Genomic DNA, 25,866 nt, shown 5'->3' with positions numbered 1-25,866 from the left:
TGCTTAATACTCTCAAGTTTACATTTCCAGTCTTGAACTTGTCTGTTTAAGCCTCAGGGGATTATATCAAAGACGTACATGGGCATTGCCACTTAGATAAAGAGTCTCAAACCAAATTGTATCTTTTCCCTGTCAAATCTACCCTTGCTCCATTTCAAAAAAATGGCATCGTTTTCTCACCAGTAACTCAGCCCCCATTGATGGAATCATTCTGGACTCCTTTCTTTCCTTTAGACTTAGGGCTGCTATACCAAATTGTAGAATTAAGTTTTTGTAAGCAGCTGATTAGTATCTCTTGGTCACTGCTGTCCTAAGGGTTTGGGGAAATTGTTCTAAGGAAGAGACCCTTGAGTTGGGACATGTACAACAAAGAAAACAGTTATCTGAGAAAGAGTGTTTCCAGCAGAAGGAAAGAATAGAAAGGCTGAGAAAAACCAGAATGGCTAAGGGACATGAGTGACCTCAGGGTCTCCACCAAATGTGTCTGATAGTGGAGTGAACAAATGACATTGAGTTCTGCAACCGTGATGGAGAACTGAGGGACTTGGGTACTTTTGTAGGTATCAATTCCTTCAGACATTAACTAGAAGTTTGTCACCATGTGGAGAGGATAAAGTGGTAAAATATTGTGTGTTCTCTGGGTCCTGTGTTTGGCGCTGTCAGCTTTGCCCAGCAGCAAACCTATCAGAAAGCAGATAGCTCCTGCACTGAAAGCACCCTGGAATCCGCAGACTTGGTGTTGGTTTGGCAGTGGTTCTCAGCCACTGGGAGTTTCTCTAAAGAGAATAGGGGCACAAACCATTAGTCCCTTCATTGCTTATGATTCTAAATGCTGCCTTAATTTATCAGCTTGCTTGTATTGAAGCCCCTCCTACTTTCCAACTACTTTCTTGTGACTTTCTTCCTATAAGCCTTGAGGCTGGGCATTACAGGATTCCTTGGGTTGTGTTTGTCCTTGGTTTTTACACACACACAGACACACACACACACACACACACACACACCTGGATGCAGGCTGCATGCAAGGAGCGGATCACTCTGGAAGCAGCTTTAATCTGATAGTTAAAAGTCATACATGAGTGCAGAGCAATAGAAAGTCCCTTCTATTTGCTTACCTGTCTTTCAAAATAAACACATGCACAGCAGGACCAGTGGAGGTAGATGCTTTTTCTGAGATACATTTGAAAAGCTCGCAGTTCTCCTGCTCTGCGTCTCTCCTTTCACATTTCCTATTGGTCTCCATCTTTCTTTTCCTACCTTGCTCCTACCTCACCCTTCGGTTGTCACTAATCAGCTATCTTATACTTGGATATATGGGGAGATTGTTCTGCCTTATCCATTTAAGTGTTTCAAGAACTCTCAACCTCACCCTTCAGCAAAAATTCTGTCTTCTTACTCAATCTGCTCTCATTTCAGTTACCTCTCCTGTGCTTAGATCATGCTCCCTTGCAGGATGCTTTCTCCATTTCCCATCTCCTTCATTTATATTTCCATGGGACATAACATAAATGTTCTCATGGTCTTTGAAGATTGATAACTAGTCTAGGTGCGATTTTTATTTTATTTTCCTGCTGGGGATTCACTATGATTCTTGAACCTGAAGATCAATGTCTTCCATGAGGTCCTGAAAATGCTTTCTCTATATGGCTTCTCTGTTTTATTTTTCCCTTAAAAATCTTTTGGACATCTTACACATTGAAATTTCTAAGACTTTCCTCTTTATCTTTTTAATATAGAGGGCAAAGTATCTTTTCCTCTTCTTTTTTGTCTCCCATCTCTTTTAGCTCTCTGTACTTTATTTAGGGTTAATTTTCTCAGATCCATTTTCCAGCATGTTTCCTGTTGACTCTTTATTTAGCTAGGTTTAGTCTGTGTTTACTTATCTGTTGGATCTTGAACTCAGCTTTAAAACTTTTAAAGCTGGTAATAATAGCAATTAAGAAGTTGCATGTACTTCTTGAACAAAGTTCTGAAGTGTTTTTAATTCTTTTGTCATGTTTCCAATTCCCACTTGTGTATTTTTGGTCTTTGTAAGTATCCTCATTTTAGGCTTTTCAAACAGGAGTTTTTTCAAATACTGCAAGTATTTAAAAAATATTTGGATGAATGGAGTTGAGGCATGGCTCAAGCAATAGTGGCTTCCTAATTGCTGTATTTACTCATCCTAGTTCATAGCAAATGGTTTGGATGCTTTACAATTGGGATTATGAGTTTTTCTTTAAGGGCTTTGCTCATGTTCATCTAGTACAGGCTATGACTGAGTGTGTGTTCCTCCAGGACATGTCTTCCTGGAGTCATTGCTAGCCTGGGTCATCTTTGTTTTAGCCATTCATCTAGGTGGGCAACGCATACCATAATGATTCAGTCTGATCTTCAGTCTACAAGGCGGGCCTGCAGTTATTTTCAGGGTATTTTCCCCCCACAGCCCTTAATGTGATCCAGGATGAGGCAAGGTTTTATTTATTTTTTTCTTTCAGGAATAAGTATGCTGAAGACTGACCCTAGAGCCTTGTATCTGATAGGCAAAATAGGCTCTCCCACTGATCTATATCCCCACCCCCAGACAATTTTTTAAATTATCTCCTTTCTCCTATACTCCATTCTTTCTCAGTAGGTGAGTTTTAAAGTGTTCTAGCTTTAGATAGGAATCTCTGTTCCCATTATGCTGCTTACTCTTTATGAAGTCTTGTTGCTTCTTCCCTAACCACATAAATGTGATCTTCTGAATCTCATGTGACTATGTCTGGCAAGTTTTCCTCCCCATTTGGGGCAGTAGCTTCCATCCAGATGATTCTGGTTTCCAAATCATCCTGTGTGTTGACCCTGGACAGTTCCTTACTCTCATGAACTCAGCTAAACATTTAGGGCAACGTTTGGTACCTTTTACTCACAATTTCCAAGCTTTTGGTAAAAAAAATCAATATATTTAGTCTGCCAAGAGTATATCATCACCATCTTGACAGAATTTAAATGTCTACTAGTGGGTGGAAGATGCCTGTCAACATTTAAAGGGAAGGAGGGGGCTCTGCCCTTTCTTAACTGATAGATTTTCTTCTAACTCACTCTGAAGTTCTGAGGACTGCTCTTTCAGCCATTCACTCAATCCTTGCATTCACATTTCATTCAATAAATATTTAGCAAGATTCCACTCTCTAGACATTCATTCATTTAAAAACATGTATGGTGTATGACAAAAAACATGTATGACATCTAATGTAAGACAGGTGCTCTGGCTCAACAGAGAGAGACAGAAATATTGATAAAATATTGATTTAATTTCCCAGAGTGGGAAAACAGTGATTTGTGCCCAAGCAGTCTTGCGTGTTTATCACTTAATTGACAAATAATTGTGTGCATTCTATATTTACGGGGTATAAGATTATATGTTTCCATTGTGTAGTAACTTAATCAAAGTCTTCAACAGAATCTATCACCTCACAAACTTACTACTTTTTTGTGTTTCAAACATTTGAAATCTACACCTTTAGCGATAGTGAAATATACATTCATAAAACATGCTATGCTGCTTATCAATATATGGATGCACAATAAGGTACTTATATCATCTGTAAGTCAAGATATGAGCTTATCCACCTAAAAGATGCAAAATGCCATTAGTTGTATAATCTGTTTGAGGCAAATGCATAAATTAATGCTGGCTGAAATACTTGGCTAAAATTCCTTTTTGGCTTGTATCATAGAAAAGGACAGGCATAAATGGAAGTGTCATTAGAGCAGCATTAGCTTTCATTAGTGGCCTTTAATAAATATGTGCACATTATGAATGTAATTATACCTGTAAGGATGACATGGACTTGCAGTGAGAGTATAATAAGTAAGCAGAATTCACCAGGCTGAAGCCTCTTGCATCTCCCTGCCAAGATATATCATTTGTGAGTTTCATTACCCAATGTCCTAAAATAAGTGACCTTTTCCAAGTCCCTGGGGATTGGCTTCAACTACAGTATGTTTTTCCCTTTCCTTCTCAGGATTTAACAACACAGAGAGAACATGTGACAAAGAGTTTATCATCCGGAGAACAGCCACCAACCGAGTCCTGAACGTTCTCCGTCACTGGGTCTCAAAGCATGCACAGGTAATTCAGTAATTCTTTTCAGAGAGTGTACCTTTAACTTCTTAATCTAGTCTCTTGATTCTTTGCAGTTAGAGGTTCAATCCTGGAATTGGAAGCTGGGAAGGGAAGAACGGGACAGACATGTAGCTCAAAGCGACTAAGCATGTCACTGACACCTGCTGTTTCCCAGGACATGACATTCCATGTCATGGTGAACCAGTAATACTCTCCCCGCTCATCTCCCAGGGAGCACCACCTGCCAAGCTACAGTGATAGCAGAGCCACTATTGTCTCACACTAGGGACCGCTTTTCCAAGGTCATCTCTGTAAGTGAAGTTGTGCTACAGAGGATCTCCAGCTCCACTGGCACCCTTATTCTCCCAGGTGAACATCACAGAATTTTCTGGGAGGTGAACACTACTTGGGGCCCACAGATAATCAAGCATCTGGTCCAGAAGTGTTTTCTAGACCTTTCTAGACATACTTTCCTGCCTGGGCTGGCTTTGAACCATGATTCTCAGTTCTCAGCCTCCTGAGTAGCTTGAATACAGGCATGAACCACCTGTGCCTGGCTGAGAACTACTCTTTTTAATAAACTAAGGGTTATTACTGAGATATTAGTCATATAGGATCCATTTTTATTTATTTGTGAAGTGTAATGGAATTTTTACATCTTTTAATAGACTGTATAATTTTCATTTTTTATTTTTATTTTGTTTCATGTTACTTTTTAAATTCTTTTATTATATTGTTATTATAGAGATGATGTACAGAGAGATTAGTTATGTAAGTCAGGCAGTGAGTACATTTCTTTTTGAACAGTGTCACCTCTTCCCTTGTTTTCTCCCAGTTTTTATCTCCTGATCCTCCTTTTACTTTTACTTTTAAAACTTTTTTAAATTCCATGTTACTGTTGGTAAGGCTTGAATCTCACTTTTCTCATTGTGAATTCTGTCTCCAATAAGAATTTCAAGGGTGTGACCCATGTGGTGATGTTATGGACTGGGCTGCCGTTACCAAGGATCATATAGCAGACCTGTGAAGGCCTCTGAGAATATAATAAATGCAGACTAGGGAACTCTGTTCCTTGATCTCTTATAATGTGTGATTTTTATTGTAAAAATTCTGTGCAGAGGGGTTACAGTTACATGAGCAAGGTAATGAGTACATTGCCTATCGAGCATTGTTGCCTCCACCTTTGTTTTTCCCCTTCCATCCCTTCCCTTCCCCCCTCTACAACACCCCTCCCCCCCACCGCCCAAATTGTAAAGTTCGTTTTCAACTTAGTGTCTTGTACATCATTGTTACAATGGCTCAACCTGTGTCTCTATTTAAGCATTTTGTTTTTTTCCCTTCCCCTCCCCAAATTAGAGAAATGTGTACATAAGATGCAGGGGGAAAAAAAAGATGCAGGGCACTGAAATCAAATGCAGTGAAAATAGCTGTTATATGGTGGGGGAGGAACACACCAAAGAAACAAGAAAACACATAGCACATTATAAATACGTTAAAAACAATAGCAAGAAAGAAAAAACCACTGTGAACCTATCTTGGGGGTCATTTTGCTTAACATCATCTTATATGGTCATATGTACATAGCTTTTGACCTTTTCTGCTTGTCCTAGATGTTTACTAGTTATTACAAATAAGGGAAACCATAGGACCTATGTTCCTTTGGGCCTGGCTTACTTCACTTAATATAATTTTTTCCAAGTCTTTCCATTTCCTAACAAATGGGGCAATGTCATTCTTTCTGATGGAGGCATAGAAGTCCATTGTATGTACATATATATATATATACACCACATTTTCTCTATCTATTCATCTACTGAGGGGCATCTTGGTTGGTTCCATATCTTAGCTATGGTAAATAATGCTGCAATAAACATAGTTGTGCTGGTAGCCTTAGTATGGTCTTGTTTGTGATCGTTTGGGTTAATTGCCCAAAAGTAGGATTGCTGGATCATAGGGGAACTCTATGCGGAGTCTTTTGAGGAACCTCCATACTGCTTTCCAAAGTGGTTGAACAAATTTACACTCCCACCAACAACGCATAGGGTTGCCTTCTGGCCACATCCCCTCCAGCATCTGTTGTTATTAGATTCTTGATTATAGCCATTCTAACTGGAGTGAGGTAGAATCTCAATGTTGTTTGATTTGCATTTCTTTTATTCTCTCCCCAACTTTTGATGCAAAGTTCTAGCCAGCCTTGCATTCAGGAGGACCTGTCATTAGATAACGAATGCACTAGGCCTGTCCAGAGCTAATAAGATAAAGAGGGAGTTTACTATTTTGCAAAATGTTGTAAACTCTACAAACTTGTACTTAAAGTAATAGATGGCCTGTGGGTATGATCTATTTAAAAAAGAGTACAATTAAACACCAGAAAACCAGAAGTGGCACTGTGGCTCAAGTAGTAGAGCCTTGAGCTGAGTAGCTCAGGGACAGAGCCCAGGCCCAAAGATCAAGACCCACAACTGACAAAAAATAAAAAGCTTTTACATCGACAAAAGTCCCATTGCGAGGTGTGTGTGTAGCAAGGATCTCTATCTGGGGGAAGTCTGTGAATGCTGGAGGGAGAGCAGAAGGTTGTATGGAGGCAAGAATAATCTAGCTGAAATCTCTACTCTGGCATTTTAATGATGGAGTGGCTGAGCAAATGATTCAGCTCCTCCAAGCCTTAACTCCCTCTATAAAACTGGGAATAACAGCCAGGGACCAGTGGCTCATGCCTGTCATCCCAGCTACTTGGGAGACTAAGCCTGAGAATATCACAGTTCTAAGCCAACTTTGACATCAAAGTTCACAAGATTCCATTGCAAGAAAAAGAGTTATGCACAGTGCTGTATGCCTGTCAATCTGGTGTCAGAGGGAAGCATTATCAGGAGGGTTTGGGGCTCAGGCCAGCCCAGGCAAAATAAAACTTGCCTAGTAAATGCCAAGCCCTGAATTCAAACTCCAATATCACCCCAAAACAAAAGGAAACAAGCTGCAGTGGAGAAAACTGCATGTTGAACAGCTGTGACAGCTGGAAGCCCAAAGGGTTACAGATGGCTGCTCCTCATGGACACAGCTTATAAAGGTACTGTCTAGTCCAAACTCAGATATTTTGTTTCTGTGTGACCAGTGAGCCAGTGAAGCCTCAGTGGACTTCAGTGAGCGCTGCCCTGTTGAATTTGGAAAGATAGTAGATATGCAGTAGCCCCTAGGTACCTATAGTTAATCAGTCCTGTGAAAGGCAGTTATCATGGCTGAACAAGTGAATTTCTGTCTGCAATTTGATTAATGGTGACTAGTGGTCACTGTATGAACAAATAGTTCTAATTTGAAAACCACCTAGAAGTCCACCAGGAAACTGGAACCAGTGCTCAGAACTGAGGTCTCCTTCCTCTTCCAGCACTGCCTGACAGGTGGGCTCCACTGGGACTCCTGGGAAGAGGACATAGCTTTGTGGAAGGAAAAGCAAAAGCTTGACACAATGTCCCTGCGGGGGACATGCATCTCAAAGAGGAAATGGCAGCTCTTCCCTTATAAGGAAGCTTTCGTATGCCCCTCAGTTTGGGCTTGGAGCCTGCAGTACCAGGTCATAGAGAAGTGACATCCATGCCCTGGTGGCTTGTGGGGTGAAGAGAAAGTAGGCCTGGCATGTGTGCCTCTGCTTAGCATGATCAAGGATCTGGGGGATCAAAGCCCCCCTCCAAATGTGAGTTGAGACAGCGCCTCTAGTCTGTTTGTTATTTGACAGTTGAGGAGTCTCTATTTTATTCTTTTAAAAAAAAATTCTTGGCATTATTTAGCAAAACATATAATTGAGTGTCACAATGGAGTGTCGAGTTCAGATGTTTTTCTTTGTGCCAGATCTGCAGCGGAGGTTGAGCCCGGACAAGCACAGCAGAGTTTTTGATGTGGGTGGGAAAATGACATATGTAAGAAACAATCCGCTCCTGAACAGGCAGCTCCTGTCACCCCTACTGACAGCTCGTGGCTGTCTGCCAGCTCTGTCCTGTCCTCACCCCCCTCCTGTCCATGCCTGTGTCTGCCCATCTGCGAATGGTACTTTTCCATCCATATATCCTGCCCACCTTTACTCCCAAGCTGAACCTCTGCGCTTCCGTTGCCTGGGTCGACTCAGGGTATGGGGGTCTGACCCTGGAGCTCTTTGCAGGGCAAGGGGCTCAGACTGCTGCACTGTGCCCTGCTTCCTGAAGATGCTCAGGACTTTATACTCCCTCTCTCCAAGTCCTCATCCATTTCCAGGGAAATCCCTAGGTCTTTAAATTAGGAGGAGGAACTATTGAATCTCGTAGAATAATCTAGGAGCCAACTGAAGGCTTGATATGGTAGGTGTGTGTGTGTGTGTGTGTGTGTGTGTGTGTCTGTGTGTGTGTCTGTGTGTGTGTGTGTGTGTGGTGCACTAGGGATTGAATTCAGGGCCTTTTAACACTTGCCCTGCAAGCACTCTACAACTTTTAATTTTATTCTTGAGCTAGGATTTCACCAACTCTGTGCCCAGATTGGCCTTGAATTTGCCATCTTCCTGCCACCACCTCTCCAGGAACTGGGTTTACACCATAAACCACTTTGCCAGATTTATATTTTAGTTATGGTCGTGCCCTGTGGGGCTGTGTAGGTGACTTGAGGACTTACGTATTCACTGAGAAGGTAGCTTCCCCTGCGAGGATGGGCCCTGAATGGCAGAGACCCATTTTTAAAACTTCAGCCAATATTGTAGCACTGACTATGCCATGGGGTGGTGCTATTGTAACCAGGTTTCAAGGGGTGGCTTATTTCCTCCTGGCCACGCCTTTTATGGGGGCAGGGGGTTATTGTCATTGTCCCTGTTCTGCAAATGGAAAATTGAAGCTTAAAGCCTCAGTGGCTCTCTGAGAGCAAAAGGGCGGTGCTGTTTCCTGCTCAGGTTGTCTTACAACCTCTCCATCATGCCAGCCAACTCTTGGGGTACAGAGAGCTCAAGACAAAAAGTGCCCAAATTGACTTCTGACACAGAGTAGTGAGAATCTCATATGCTTGTCCAGCAAAGCTTTTCTGCTCCATTTCTAAATCTTTCCCTCTCATGCCTGAGTCTACTTTGCATTTATACGGATTCATTCTGCTGAGGTTTAAAGTGGAGCAAAGCTCTGTTTTCTCCTCTGACGGCCGCACTTGCACCTCTTGAGTTCAGGGGTTATCCAGCAGACCCTGGAGTCTAGCGAGGGCTAGGATCCCCTCCACTTTTCTTGAGGACCTCAATACACTCCAACAGGTGGAATGAAGCTCACTTCACTGCTGGGGTGCTCCTAAAGTCCCATGAGGGTCATGAGACTGTCCAAGAAATAAAAAGTGAAAATCTAGTCTCCATGGGAGATGTTAGCAGCAATGAAATATTTCTTTTAAATAACAAATTGGTGGTCTATGACTTCTGTCTTGAAAATGGTCTTCTCTGAAACTCACTGAATGACAAATGGGCTTCACACCTGTTTCTTTGGTTATCATATTTACTGGTGCTCATTCCCTTCTGATTGTCTATACCCCTTATGGTCCATCTTTGTGTGTCTCAGCTAAGAAATCTTAGACACACACTGGGTACGAGCAAGTGTTTGTTCACAGACCCATGTTTTCCACTGCAGCAGCCAAAATGAAATCAAGAATGGTCTGTTTCAATTAAATAGGCCAGCCACTGCCATTCTCCAGGTCCCCTGGGCTTCCTGGATGCACAGGCTGAGATCCATCTCTATCAGTGCTGCGCTGACGCCTGTTGAGTTGTTTTCCTCACAAGTATTCTATCCTGTCTCTTTCTGGCTAGGCATGTACCCAGAGCATCACAGCTCCTTTTAGTTCTTCAAAGATCCCTAAGTAAAAGCAAAAGTCTCTAGTAGGGAAGAAATATGGAACCCTGAATAGAAGTCTGCATTCCCATTGTTTAGCTTGCTTGAAATGTTAGCTCGCTTGAGTCCTCATTTGCAAGACTGGCAAAATGATCTGTATGGGGTTCTCATCTGCCAGATGCAGGTGCTCACCCCTGTGACCTTAGCCATTCAAGAGGCTGAGATCTGGGTAACTTCATTTCAAAGCCAGCCCAGGCAGAAAAGTCAGTGAAACTCCTTCCAAAATAATAAACAGAAATCCAAATTGGAGGAGTTACAATACCACTGGAGCCTAGTTGACTTACGTGGTAGAACACCAACAAAATGAGCAAGCCAAGTAGACACAAGACCCAGGTTCAAACCCAGGTAGCAAAATCTATTACCTGATATATAATCTAGATTTTCTTTTGTTAATCCTGAGAAGAGACCTTCATCGCCTTTTTGTTGTCCTAGACAAACAACCTAAACTCAGTTAGAAAATCCTACTTCCTTTAACTACTTACCTGTATATATATATATATATATATATATATATATATATATATATATATATATTCCTGCTGTCACCCCTAAACCTTTCCTGACGCTTCCCAGGCTTTTCTTAGTTTTTGGCGAGACATCTACCAAAGTCAGTGTGAACCAGATTCATGTATTTTAGAAGCCAATATCCTTGATAGGACTTGCCCTCAGTTTACATTAAGTTGCCAAGAAAGAAGTTTACTTTTTCTTGTAGAATGAATAGGGTTCTCAAACCTTTGGTGGGTGCGTTTTGTTGACAGAAATCATGGAAGTAAAACATGGAATTTGATGTACTTAATAGGTTCTTAAGTCTGAAGTGTTTTCTGATGGGGGGTATAAGAAGGCCTTGCTTCTCCTCCTTTGCATCATTCCAGCCCATAATCACTCTTGGTCCCTGGAAAAGCATCTGGAGACCAAAAGTATCTGGATTTGCAGCCACATCCCTAGCATGGGGAATGATGGCCAGACCTGTGTTGTGACATCACGGGATTTGTTCAATGGGACAGTCCTGGATGAGTGCTCTTACACATTGAAGGCACATCAGGTTGCCAGTGGCCATTCTACATACGTGCATCGACTGGTTTGTATCCATCCTACTGCCCTGCCACATCTGCTGCCCTGCCTTGTGCTCATCTCCTCCCAGATTGTCTCTTTGTACCATGGTTTTCCTTGGATTTCCTGGCAAACAAATTATTTCAGTCATATTCCTTTAAGCTTCACGTGTCTCCTTGGCAGGCAAGGAGTAACGTATATTTATCTAGTAGCTTTCTGCATCAGACTTTTCCCTTCACAAACACATTTCTGGTCCTTTTTTTTAAAGGTTTGCATTAGTGGTAAAGGCAAAGATAATTTTATTGACACTTGGCATTATTTAAGTAAGAAAAATGGAAGCATTAGGATTAAAAGCAGGACCTTCCAGACTTTTCTTTTTCCCTCCAGCCTTCATCATTGTCTTGAAAGCTACCATATATACACATTAGCCATCTTTCTAAAAACCTAATGGAAAACACAGCCCCTGGAAAAATTCTCTTGTTCTTTGATATACACTTTTTAACCTGGCTGATTCTCTTTTGAGGTTTGAAGAAGAAAGCTTGGGTACTATCTGATATCTGGGTTATGGGACAGTAATTCAAAATTCTTATAGGCACAGCTGTCCAAACTAGAAGCTGAATTTTAGTGAGGCATTCAAATGCAGTTGTTGGTTGGAATATGAACAATTCAATGCTTTTCTGCATGGTGTTTTCCTTCTCGATGAATTATCTTACACTACATTTACCTCTTCCCAGTTACTTTTGTTTTAACATACCTCCTATATTTTTCATTATGCCTTCTTCTAGTAGCCTACCACTGCACATCTGCTAACTAGTTTCTCGAGGCAGTAGTTTAAGAATTATTTAGGTCAGCTGGGCACCAGTGGGTCATGCCTGTAATCTAGCTACTCAGAGGCTGAAATCTGAGGCTTGTGGTTCAAAGACAGCTCGAACAGGAAAGTCTGTGAAACTCTTATCTCTGGTTAACCACCAAAAAGCTGGAACTGGATCTGTGACTCAAGAGGTAGAGTGCTAGCCTTAAGCATAAAAGCTCAGGGACAGCATTCAGTCCTTGAGTTCAAGCACCAGGACTGGTGTGCGTCACATGGGCAGGCATACATGTTCACGCGCGTGCGCACGCGCACACACACACACACACACACACACACACACACACACACACACGGTTTATTAGCTCATTCCCACCCATTCATCTTAAAGTAAAACACCTTTTCTTGAATCTTTGCCTATTCATTCAACAAATATTTGTGAGTCAATCAGCAATAAGGTATAGTATTTATATAGATTTGGGGGCTAATTGTATCCAAAGTTTACTGCCTGAAATGTAAGTTCCTAGGTGTAGATAAATATTTCCTGCATAATCTACTGCTCTTAGTAGGTTACAAAACCTGATGAGTAATTAATGACTAGTAAGAATTGTTTTTATAGGATTTGACCCCAGACTTGTTGCTCTCCTTTATAGTTTTCAGTTAGGGTTTGTTTGTTTGTTTGTTTTCATAATGTGGCACAATAAGGTTTTGCAATATTTTTTTATTTGGGCAATAAAAAGTGCTAGAAAATCCCCACACTCTTACTGTTCTAGTGAGAACCCCAATTCATTTACAGTAATTCTCCAGAAGCAATGAGAGTGAGGCAGCACAGAGTGACAGGGGTGAGCAAAGTGAGCAGGTGCCCTTCAGAGTCTCTCCCTCCCCCTCCCTCCCTCCTTCCCTCTCCCTCCCTCCCCCCCTCGCCCTCCGTCTCCCTTCCTCTCCTTCACCCCACCCCACTCTGTCTGGTAGTCATCACAATCTCCCCTAAACTGAGATTCAGTGGAGAAACTCAGGTTCCTCTCTCCAAAAGAAAACTTGAGTGGTTAAAAGCTTGTTCTCTCTACTTCATTAGCACGAGTAATTGGAAGATGAGTGCCCCAGACTAATCAAAGTTGATTTGCCTATATCTTGAAATGGTCACTCAACAGCTCTGCCTCAGTTTCCCCATGTACAAAGTGACCTGAATCTGACTTAAATCTTTTTTTGGGTGGGGGCTCCGGTCATGGGGCCTGAACTCTGGGCTTGGGCGCTGTCCCTCAGCTCTTCAGCTCAAGGCTAGCGCTCTACCACTTGAGCCACAGCGCCACTACCGGCCTTTTTCTTTTTGCTTATGTAGTGCTGAGGAATCGAACCCAGGGCCTCATGCATGCAAGGCAAGCGCTCTACCACTGAGCCAAATGCCAAGCCCCTGACTTAAATCTTTATCTGACTTAAATTCTTTTTTTTTTAATTTAATTTTATTTTATTTGTGAACATACTGTACAGAGGGGTTACAATTACATGGGCAGGATAATGCGTACATTTCTTACCAAGCATTGCAGCCTCCTCCTTTGGTTTACCCTTCACATCCCTTCCCAGCCTCCCCCCTCCCCCCCAATCCCAATCCTTCTTCTTCCCCCCCTTCCCCTCCCCCTGCACCAACGTTGTAAAGCTCGTTTTGGACATGACAACTTGTACTTCTCATTGTTGCAACAGGTCCACCTGTATCCTTAAACAACTGGTTTTTCCCCATCTCCTCCACAAGTTATACTGACATCAAATATAGTGAAAGCAGGGGTTATACTGTGGGGGAGGGACATACAAAGCAACAAAGAGATAATCTTATAAATACGTTAGAAACACATGCATGAAAGAAACAAAAACATTAAAATACATATCTAAGGGTTCATTTTCCTGACATCACATTATCTGACCTTTTCCGCTTGACTCATACATATACTAGATATTGCAAATAAGGGAAACCATGGGACCTATGTTTCTTTGGGCCTGGCTTACTTCACTTAATATAATTTGTTCCAAGTTTTTCCATTTCCTAACAAATGGGGCAATGTCATTCTTTCTGATGGAGGCATAGAATTCCATTGTGTATATATACCACATTTTCTTGATCTATTCATCTACTGAGGGGCATCTGGGTTGGTTCCATATCTTAGCTATGGTAAATAATGCTGCAATAAACATTGTTGTACTGGTAGCTTTCATGTGGTCTTGTTTGTAAACATTTGGGTAAATGTTACAAAATGTTAAAAAATGTTACAAAAGTGGGATTGCTGGGTCATAGGGGAGTTCTATGTGAAGTCTTTTGAGGAACCTCCATACTGCTTTCCAAAGTGGTTGAACAAGTTTACATTCCCACCAACAATGAAGTAAGGTTCCTTTCTGTCCACATCCCCTCCAGCATCTGTTGTTATTAGAGTTCTTGATTTTTGCCGTTCTAACTGGGGTGAGGTGATATCTCAATGTTGTTTTGATTTGCATTTCTTTTATGGCTAGGGATGTTGAACATTTCTTCATGTGTCTAGTGGCCATCCTTCTTTCTTTTCAGAGAAGTTTCTCTTTAAGTCTTTCGCCCACTTATTTATTGGGCAGTTGTTTCTTTGAGGATTTGTTGTTGGGGGGGTTTAATTTTTTGAGTTCCAAGTATATTTTAGATATGAGACCCTTGTCCGTTGTATGGCTAGTAAAGATCTTCTCCCAATCTGTGGGCTTTCTATTGATCTTGCTAGCTATGTCATTTGCCCTGCAGAAGCTCTGAAACTTTATGCAATCCTATTTGTCCAACCTTTCTTTGATTTGTTGTGTTTCCGGGTCTCTATTCAGAAAATTTCGGCCTGAGCCAAGGAGACCTAGGGTTTCTCCTATTCCATCCTGTAATGTTTTCAGAGTGTCTGCTTTGAGTTCAAGGTCTTTGATCCATTTGGAGTTGATTCTGGTGCAGGGTGATATATAAGGATCTAGCTTTAGTTTTCTACATGTAGTTAACCAGTTTTGCCAGCACCATTTACTGAAGAGGCTGTCTTTGTTCCATTCTATTGTTTTAGCTCCCTTATCGAAGATTAGATGGCTATAGGTCTGTAGGTTCATTTCTGGGTTTTCAATTCTATTCCATTGGTCCTGAGGTCTGTTCTTATGCCAATACCAAGCTGTTTTGATTACTATGGCTTTATAGTAGAGTTTGAAATTTGGTATTGATATTCCTCCAGCAGTGTTCTTTCCGTTGAGGAGCGTTTTTGCTATTTGGGGTCTTTTATTGTTCCATATGAATTTTTGGATTGCCTCTTCTATTTCCTTAAAGAATGAGGGTGGAATTTTGATAGGTATTGCGTTGAATTTGTAGATAGCCTTGGGAAGTATTGCCATTTTCACGATGTTAATCTTTCCAATCCAGGAGCATGGGAGGCTTTGCCATTTTTTTAGTTCTGTGTTGATTTCCTTTTTCAAGATTTTAAAGTTTTCATCATAGAGGTCCTTCACTTCTTTAGTTAAGTTAATTCCTAGGTATTTTATTTTTTGTGGGGCTATTACAAATGGAGTTGCTTTCCTAATTTCAGCCACACTTTTCTCATTGTTGGCATACAGAAAAGCCATTGATTTTGGGGGGTTAATTTTATAACCTGCTACTTTGCCAAAGTTTTGAATCAGCTTGAGTAATTTGGGAGTGGAGTCTATGGGATTCTTTAAATACAAGATCATGTCATCTGCAAAGAGGGAGAGTTTTATTTCTTCTTTCCCTATTTGGATCCCCTTTATGTCTGCATCTTGTCTTATTGCTGTAGCTAGGCATTCTAATACTAGATTGAAGAGAAGTGGAGAGAGTGGGCATCCTTGTCTTGTTCCTCAGGTAAGAGGAAATGGCTTTAGTTTTTCACCATTGAGTATAATGCTGGCTGTAGGTTTGTCATATACAGCCTTTATTGTATTGAGGAATGTTCCATGGATTCCTAATTTTTCCAAAACCTTCATCATGAAAGGGTGTTGGATCTTGTCGAATGCTTTTTCTGTGTCTATTGAGATAACCATGTGGTTCTTATTCTTGCTCCTGTTGATGTGATGAATAATATTAATTGATTTGCATATATTGAACCAGCTTTGCATCCCTGAAATGAATCCTGTTTGATCGTGGTGTATGATTTTTTGGATGAATTGTTGAAGTCGATTGGCCAAAATTTTGTTGAGAAGTTTTGCATCAATATTCATCAAAGAAATGGGTCTATAGTTCTCTTTCTTTGATGAGTCCCTGCCTGGTTTTGGGATGAAGGTTATGATGGCTTCATAGAATGTGTTCGGTAGTGAGCTTTCTCTTTCAATTTCATTGAAGAGTTGGAGGAGAATTGGTGTGAGCTCTGCTTTGAAGGCCTTGTAAAATTCCTCTGTAAAACCATCTGGTCCTGAACTTTTCTTAGCTGGGAGGTCTCTTATTGCTGTTTCTATTTCAGTGCTTGATATGGGCCTGTTAAGATAGTTTACCTCATCTTGGTTTAGTTTTGGCATGTCAATATTTGCTAGGAAAAGGTCCATTTCTGTCAAGTTCTCAAACTTATTAGCATAGAGTTTTGAGAAGTATTCCCTTATAATGTTCTGAATCTTGGTTGTTTCCGTGGTGATGTTTCCATTCTCATCTCTGAGTTTATTAATTTGGGTGTGTTCTCTTCTTTTTCTGATAAGATTTGCTAAGGGTCTGTCAATTTTGTTAAGTTTTTCGAAGAACCAACTCTTTGTTTTGTTGATTCTTTCTATAGTTTTTTTGGATTCTAATTCATTTAATTCTGATTATTTCTTTCCGTCTACTGGATTGGGGTTTACCTTGCTGCTCTTTTTCAAGGAGGTTTAGATGTGTCATTAAATTGTTAGTTTCAGATCTCTCCAATTTGTTGATGTAGGAGCTCAGAGCTATAAACTTGCCTCTGAGTACTGCCTTTGCTCTGTCCCAGAGGAGCTGGTAATTTGTGTGTTCATTTTTGTTGAATAGCATGAACATTTTGATTTCCTTTCTAATCTCTTCCATGACCCACTCATGATTCAGCAGTGTGTTGTTCAGCCTCCATGTGATGCCGGACTTTCTTTGGTGGCTTTTGGTGTTGAGTTCTAATTTTATTCCCTTGTGGTCAGAGAGAATGCAAGGTATAACTTCTATGTTTCTGAATTTAGACAAGTTTGCTTTGTGGCCTAAAATGTGGTCTATTTTAGAAATCGTTCCATGTGCTTCTGAGAAAAATGTGTATTCTGATGCTGCTGGGTGAAATGTTCGGTAGATGTCTGTTAAGTCTAGTTGATCTATGCAGCTGTTTAGATCTGCGGTTTCTCTGTTGAGTTTTTGCCGAGTTGATCTATCTAGTGGGGAGAGTGGTGTGTTAAAATCCCCAACAATTAATGTCTTTGGATCTATATGGGATTTGAGGGAAAGTAGTGTTTCTTTGATAAATTTGGGTGCTCCATTGTTTGGCGAATAGATATTTAGAATTGTAATATCCTCCTGAAGGAGAGATCCTTTAATTAGTATGTAGCGACCTTCTTTATCTCTTTTCACGAATTTTAATTTGAAGTCTATTTTATCTGATATTAGGATTGCAACTCCCGCCTGTTTATGGGGGCCATTTGCTTGGTAGATTTTGTTCCAGCCTTTAACATTGAAAATGTGTTTGTTTTTACGGGCAAGATGTGACTCCTGCAGGCAGCAGATAGAAGGGTCTTGTTTTTTAATCCAACTAGACAGTCTATGTCGCTTAATTGGAGAGTTTAGTCCGTTAACGTTAAGAGATAGGACTGAGAGGTATTTGGGAGTTCCTGCCATGTTATCCACCTTCTTGGGGGCTGTAAAAACTGGGTTCTTCCTATGGTTCTTGGATTCTCAGTTTGGGTGCAGTTTCTTGGCCTTTATTGCGGTCTTGTTGGTTTTCTATGTGTAGGACATCTTTAAGAATCTTTTGTAGGGCTGGTTTGGTGGAGATGTATTGTTTCAATTTTTCTTTGCTATGGAAGGTCTTTATTTGGCCTTCAGTTATGAAGGAGAGTTTAGCTGGGTACAGTATTCTTGGTTGATAGTTGTTTTTTTTTAGGGCATGGCATACATCATTCCAGGCTCTTCTTGCTTTGATTGTATCTGACTTAAATTCTTTATCTTATGCTAGGCAGTGGTGGCTCATACCTATAATCCTAGCTACTCAGGAGGCTGAGTTCTGAGGATCGCGGTTCAAAGCCAGCTCAGGCAGGAAAGGTCATGAGACTCTTATCTCCAATAAACTACTCAGAAAACCAGAAATAACACTGTGGCTCAAGTAGTAGAGCACTAGCCTTGAGCTGAAGAGCTCAGCAACAGCACCCAAGTCCAGAGTTCAAGCCTTATGACCAATAAAATAAATAAATAAACAAATAAACAAATAAATTCTTTATCTTATATGTCAAAGGCAACCAAAGTATTCTTTTCATTTTATTGAAAGTCAAGTTAGACCCTAGTCTAGAGCATTCTATCACTCTTTTATTCCAAGTTTTAAAATTATTTGTGTGGTTTTACTTACTTCTGCACTGTTATTCTTGTCCCCTTAAAATCTCTGGCCACTGTGTAGAATTCATTGTACTGATTATATGAGAGAACCACTGTCACAATTACCATGATCCTTACAACTGTGTTTACTGAATCATATGTTTTAAATGTCCTTGGGCTCCCTTAGCCATGGGTAGCATATTACTAATCATGAGCAAATAAAACAATGCTCTCCTGAAACAACGAATAAAACAGATAGAATACCTAAGCTACCAACACCAGTTAGTCTTACAGGGCTAGAGAACATGGTAATTGCCATTTATTTATTTATTTGTTTGTTTATTTTTGGTCAGTCGTGGGGCTTGAACTCGGCTTGGGTGCTGTCCCTGCACTCTTCAGCTCAAGGCAAGCACTCTATCGCTTGAGCCACAGCGCCACTTCCAGTTTCCTAGTGGTTTATTGGAGATAAGAGTCTCATGGACTTTCCTGCCTGAGCTGGCTTTGAACCACTATCCTCAGATCTCAGCCTCCTGAGTAGCTAGGATTACAGGCGTGAGCCACCGGCACCTGGCTGCCTTTTATTTTTTAAATGAAAGAAGTAGTGTAGTAGTTGAAAACTCAGGCTTTGACCAAGACTGCTAAATACAATCCAGAGTTTACCAATTGCTACCTGTATGACTTGGGGCAAGACATTTAGACTTTCCGTATCTCAATTTCCCATCTATAACCTTGGCAAGTTTCCTATTGAATGTTAAAGTAGTTAAATATAACCTAGCATGAAACCTCTCACTGTCTTAGTTATGTTTATAATCAGCTTATCTCCCTAGAGGACTCTAACATTATCAGTTGATAGTGTTTGCTTGAAGTTGTTTGCTGTGTACCCCACGCCCACCTTGGGCTCTGGTCCATACAGCTGTTTCAGCTATGCAGGTGGATCCCAGGCCCTAACCACTGAGATTCAATAAAGCATGCCCAAGTTCTCCCAGTATTTACATGAAATCCTCCAATCCTTGCTCTTTCTCTCATCTACTTATCAACCTAGAAGATGCTTGTACTCTGCCTCTTTTCCAGATCTTTCATATATTGGCTTGCTCAATAATTGTCATTGAAAAAAATAGGAATTATGGTCTTTAAAAAAAAAAAAGGAATGTAAACTTTCTCTCCTCTTCCCTCAGCCCCCTGGGTTACACCTTAGAAAATAGGTTGATTTTTATTTTTCTTAATATCCAGTTCTTGGTCTCCTCATCCTTGTTTCTTGAACGGTGCAACAAAGCCTCAATAATTTGGTTCTGTGAATGGTTCCTTTGGGGTCTCGGGTGCAGCAGGTTCCTCTCCTGGAACCTGTTTTGTGTGACAGCCTAAGCAGGCAACCTCCCTGGGTCCACAATCAGCCAGCCAGAGTTGGGTGCAAGTGGCACCTTCGATCTCACAGTGGCCCAGCAGCGCCATCTGGTGGGCCTTGACTGCCCTCTGCAAAGGCTGCCTGAGACCAGCCAGGCGGTGAAATGCAGTCCAAACATTTTAGCTACCCCTGTAAGCCGTCAGTCATACTTAGAAATAATTTATTAAAATATGTCAAATGTTGTTTTCCCTACTTTAGATTTCTTATTGAGGAGCAGCATCTATAGTTTTAAGAGGAACTTTTGAATAACCAATTCTTATTTCACATGCATTTGTGAAAAATAGAATTATGTAGGCCAAGTAGTACATCAGAAGATTTAATTTTTGTCGAGGTTGATTTTTTATATATTTTCTTTTTTTAAAAAAGAAATAAAGACAGTATGAAGTCTTACCACTCAGAATGGAGCTCTTGGAAAACAGTACAGTATCATCTGGTAGCTTGTCAGAAACGTAGGCTCTCCGTCCCTGCTCCAAATTAGCTGAACCAGAGCCTGCATTTCACCCACAGTTCAGTCCTGGTTGTGCATGAGAGGTTGCTCTGCACAGGCGGCAAGAATCTGATGGAAGACCTGTGTTTTACCGCAGCATCTCTGTCTCCTTACATATAGTCCCAGAGACCCATATGGTGAGAGATTACAAGCTGGTTCTCCTGACTTGTCTCCCATGGAGGCTGCTGAAGAACAAGTTAGCGCATACATAAGGCTTATTTTGTACATTGTAAAAACCTATGGGGAATTATGGAAAATTCATATGTTTCATACTCAGCTATCAGAGTCTTGGTTTTATATAAGTACATATCATCAGCAGAAGGAATATTTCTTTAAATATAGGCTGGATAGATTTCATCATGTCTTCCAAAGATCTTGTTCAGACAAGTCTTCCCAGAGCTCAGAATAAGAAAATCATCTTCCATCTTTCTTAATAAGACCTTTCACATTTACCATCCTGTGGCCCCAGAAATATTGCCCCTGTTGCGCCTGGTAAGGGACACAGCAGGTGCTTGTTGATTAAACTACTAATTAGCTCTCTGCGTGGCCTGAACAGTCGCCTGATGTCCTTCTCACTAATCGTGCAGTTTATGATAATTACATTATTTGCATCATTAGTAGCTTCACATAGCTACATGAGGACTCAATTGTCTTACTAATATGTCAGATATTCATTAGAGCACAGACTCCTGATGATGGAGAAATCCTTTGGTAGTGTATAGATAGAAGTGAGTGAGACCATCTGCTTTTTACAAACACTATAGCCTTTACCTTGAAATCTGGAGGGGAGGGGATAAAGGAAAGAATGGCAAGATATTATTCTCTTCTCCTTGTGTGAAGTTGAAAAGAAAGATTATTAGCAAGAAGCTATTGGACAATAATTAGGTGAAATTTTAAGAAAACATAATGTCTAGAATTGATAAGAGATAGTTCCAGATACTTGGGGGAGGGCAGAGAGAGGAGAATTGCAGTTCAAAACCAGCCAAGGCAAAAATAAATCAGTGAGACTCCATCTCTCTGGGCATGTCTGTAGTTCCAGATGCTCAAGAGGTAAAGGCAGCAGGATCAAAGTCAGAAGCTAGCCTGGGCCAAAAAGCACAACCCTTGTCTACAAAAACTCTCCACTAAAAACAAAAAGACTGGGGCCATGGATCAAGTGGTAGAGCACCCTAAGTCCTGAGTTTAAGCTCAGTACTAAAAAGAAAATCAACAAGAGATATAAACATTTGTGCTTCCTCAGTAGTTATCTGTCTATCTGTCTATCTATCTGTCTGTCTGTCTTTTGCCAATGCTGAGGCTTGTACTCAGGACTTCTTACTCAACTTTGAGCCACTTCTGCACTTCCAGCTTCCTGCTGATTAATTGGCGACAAGTCTAGAAGATTTTTCTACTCAAGCTGGCTCTGAAACTCAATCATCACATTTCAGCCTCTGAAGTAGATGAGATTATAGATGGGAGTCACCAGTGCCTGGCTTCCAATGTCTCTTTTCCCCTAAGAAATGATATTTTTGACAAACAGTGAAGTAGAGCATTGAAAATAACTTACTCAGTTTGCCATGAAACTGAGGTACAGAAATAATCTATTCAAATTAGGTTAAAATTTTACATTGCCTTTGATTTATGAAATTTGTATGGGCATTGTAATTGACTATATACAGTAAAATTTATACTGTTTTATTTTTATCTAATTCATTCCATTAAAAATATTCTATTATAGCTAAGAATATACCCAGCTATTTCAAAGAATTTAGAATGCCAATTCTTCAAAATTATTTTCCTTAAAGTTAAAATGTAATTATAAGGTAGGCATTGGTGGCTCACACCTGTAATCGTAGCTACTCAGAAGGTTGAGATCTGAGGGCTGTGGTTCAAAGCCAGCGCATGTAGGAAAGTCTGTGAGACTCTTATCTCCAATTAACCACCAAAAATTAAAAATGGAGCTGTAGCTCAAGTGTAGAGCACCAAATTTGAGCAAAAATGCTAAGAGGTAGAGTACCAGCCTTAAGCTCAAGCCCCAGTATGAGCACAAAAATGTAATTTTAATAACTTATACTGTAAATCAATAATATAGTACTGTATTTATTATAATAAAGTATATTATAATAGTTATACTGGGCTGGTAGTATAATGATCACTCATGCCTGCCCATATAAGGACTGGGTAACATTCAATTCCTCTCTGACAGCCTAACAGTCCTAGAGTGCTGCCCAAGACATTTCATGACCATATAATAATAACAGTATTCAAGAGCCACAGCTCTCCATTTTCATTGTCTTATTCCACTAACATTTTACCTTAAGAATTTTTGAATGAAGAGAAAAATTGCCAGAATAAAACATAGTACCCTAATAGACAGCTAGAAGCACTACTTGCTAATATGTTTATATTATCTTTTTCCCAGTCCAAGGACAAGGACCTACATTTATATAACCAACAGTAAAACAACCAAATCCAGGGAAATGGCATCCTGGTCCAGGGCTCTCATGTAGGACACAGTCCTCATCGAATCCTGCCAGTTGACACAGTAAGGCCTCTGCACTCCAGCCCCACCTTGGCCCCAGGTTTGGTATCATTCCTTATGTTGCTTTTGGCTGTTGCCCCTTTGGGGGCCCATTAAACTGGAGCAGTTCTTTGGTTTTTCTTTGCCTTTCAAGACAGTAATGATCTTGAAGCCTATAGGCTAATGCTTCTTCACAATAATATGGAGATCAGGCATTGGGGTCATAAATACTAAGAAGTGTTGTGTTGCACTGCAGAGCATTGTGCTTGTAGGCAGTGTGGTGCTGGTCTGTCCCATCATTGGGATAGTATCTTCCGTCCTTTGGATAGTGTGCTATGCTAGATTCTCCCACTGTAATTAATGAGCAATCTCTAGGGTGTATTTTAAAATGTCATTTCTAGCCCATTTAGTATCCATTCTGCCTGAATCAGCTATTAACTGATTTGGTTGAAAATGGTGATTTTGAAAGTGATAAAGCTTCAGTCTTGAGTATAATAGCCAAGTGAGAACAAGAGGCCTTGGGTGGTTCCTTTCTGACTCATTTATTCCTTTGCACTTACTAGTTGGAATTCTATCCTAAAAATAGTGTTATCTTCTTCTCCTTTTATGTATGTATATATATAGGTAGATAGGTAGGTTGGTATGCATTTATGTATGTACCCATCCATCCATCCATCCATTTATCTATACATCCATCTTTGTGAGTACCAGCAAGGGCTTACAGGTTCTTTTTATTCACTTGGTTATTGCTCATTATTTTCATTCATTTTGATGTTCATATTTTTCTCTGTCCATTGGGAGCCCCTTCAGTTTAATCCCTGTGTTTGTTTAACATGGCCTATCAGTTTGTTTCATTTATTCTTTATCTCTTAGCAGATAGACAGCTACACAGATCAATAGACAGATACATAGATACATACAAACATAGATGAGAGACACATAGATATATAGAAAAGTAGATATGGATATTAATATTATTAGCAAATGAGAGAGTTTTATTCTTACAACAAAGTATTTTGAGCAACTGTTATGTTCCACTTAACTGTCTGGGAAAACCCAGACAGTTAAATTGACCTTTACCATATAGTATGGGAAATTATTATAATAATGAGTATTTGTTCCTTGGAAGCACCAAGGTAAACCTCCAAACCCCACTGGGTAAAGAAAGAGCTCAGAGAGAATGCACAACACTCTGGACATGAAAGATGATTGTAGCTGGGAAGCATGTAACTCTCTGAAGAACCGAGTACATTGAAGTCCAGTACTCTGTGTGTGAGTGTGCTGGTGGGGGGTGTGGGGGAAGAAGAAGCTGGAGAGGCAGGCTGGGGCCTTGTAAAAGACCTTGCCCAATTATGGTTTTGGATTCATCAACTTTCAACTTCACCTGCACGTTCACATCGCCTGGAGAGCCTGTGGAGAAAACACCAGGGGCCAGTCTCAAACCACTTAAGTTGGGGCGGGGGGTGTAGGGTCCATATATTTCCATTTCTATTCCTAGTTTCTGGAAGATTTTTTTTTATGAAGAATGGTGTCACATGTCACAGAGCTAAACCCTTAAAACCAAACTTTAACAAATCATCACTATATTTTGTAGGATTTTGAACTCAACAATGAACTGAAGATGAATGTCCTAAATTTACTAGAAGAAGTTTTGCGAGACCCAGACCTTCTTCCCCAAGAAAGGAAAGCCACAGCAAATATCCTGAGGTAAAGACAATCCTGCTGATTGAATTGTGTCGGCTCATTTGTGCTCCGTTTGTAGAAAATAAGATCCTATATCAAAGCAGAAGGATAAATCTTAGGTTCCTGCAGGCAGCAAGGATTCTGTTCTCACCAGTGAAGTACGATTTATCTTCTTCTCTTTCTTGGGGGCAACTTGGGGCCTGCTGTTATTGGAGGGACTTGGACCAAGTGGCTTCACTCCTGTGGAGTGCATCCTCTCCTCTTTATGTGTACAGATGGTTCTGGCAATCTGTGTGTTAAAGGAAAGGAGCCCTGAGAACCCCTTCTGTGAATTTGTTTTCCTCCTGTGGCTTTGAATTGTTTATCATTCGCTTCTGTTTTAGGGTAAGACGTATTTCCATGCTATTCTCTTTCCTCAGTTTCTTTCACTGACTGAGCATCATTTCCCCCTGTCAATTCCTTGGCTTAGACTTGCTATATCAGGTAGGTTATATTATTGGGTGGAATTGTATAAAGCATAACCCTACACAGTGTTGAACCTGGGATATCCTGTTAGAGATTTGTGTGTGTGCATAGTTGTTAGACCCAATGTCTCAGCAGGTAAAAGGCTTTACCTTAAATGAATTGGTGGGTTCATATTCCTGTAGTCTAATTTACATGAAGAGGGCAGCAGCCATCAGTGACTTCATGCAGTTGTTGGTGGATAGCTTCACAGCTCCCCCACAAAGATATCTGATTGCCTGGAGGGTATCTTCTAGGACGTGGAACTCCTTTGCAGTTCAAGTTTCTAGTTTTCCCTTTTCTTCTAATCCTGGAAATGATCCCTTATTTTCCTCCAAGCTCCGGTACATTGTCTCTCTGTAGTGTTATCCAGAATGCTGGGCATGGAAGAGAATCTGTTTCAGTTGAGTCTACCAGGTCTGTAAAATCTCTCTTTAAAGCAGCAATGACAGTGGGCCAGATTTTGAGTTGTGATGTTTTCATAGCTGGTTTATAAGTCATTTTTAGTCCTTATCAGCTGAAAATCCCATACCTAAACCACTCTTTGGAAGAGGGGTTATTATGGATTGAATTGTATGCTCCTCTTCCCAGAGTGACCTCTGTTTCATCAAAATGGGACATAATGGGTTGGAGATAAAACTATTGCAGATATAATTAGATAAGTTGAGATCATCCTGGAGTAGGGTGAGCCCCTAATCTAATGTGATTGGGGTCCTTAGAAAGTACAGAAACACAGACAGAGGGGGTAGTGGGTGGAAAGAGATGGAGGAGGAGCCACAGACTGGAATGAAAAGCCAACAGCTGAAACCAAAGGCTGCTGAAGCTAGAAGGCAAAAAAGAGATCGCCTGTAGGTCCAGAGGCAGCAGCCCCAGTGGACAACTTGAATCTCAGATTTCTGTCCAGGCTTAGAGAGAATCTGGTACGTTTCTGTCGCTTCTCATCACTCAACGTGCGGTATTTTGTTAGGGAAGCCAGGGAAACTATGGGAAC

General features: G+C 40.7%; 1 protein-coding gene across 2 annotated transcripts in view; it reads left to right on the top strand.

The window, feature by feature from the left end:
• Positions 1–25,866, top strand: part of Rasgrf2 (Ras protein specific guanine nucleotide releasing factor 2) — a 219,976-nt gene that overhangs the window by 179,155 nt on the left and 14,955 nt on the right. For both annotated transcript variants that reach the window (XM_042691066.1, XM_042691065.1), the window contains exons 18-19: positions 3,990–4,096; positions 24,286–24,398. In XM_042691066.1, the coding sequence (XP_042547000.1) occupies positions 3,990–4,096; positions 24,286–24,398 (220 nt within the window). The remainder of the gene's footprint in view (positions 1–3,989; positions 4,097–24,285; positions 24,399–25,866) is intronic.

Source organism: Dipodomys spectabilis, unplaced genomic scaffold, assembly GCF_019054845.1.
Source record: "Dipodomys spectabilis isolate Male_0828 unplaced genomic scaffold, ASM1905484v1 ptg000140l, whole genome shotgun sequence".
NCBI classification, from domain to species: domain Eukaryota; kingdom Metazoa; phylum Chordata; class Mammalia; order Rodentia; family Heteromyidae; genus Dipodomys; species Dipodomys spectabilis.
The sequence above is the reverse complement of the archived record's forward strand: the minus strand, read 5'-3'. Positions and strand labels throughout refer to the sequence as shown.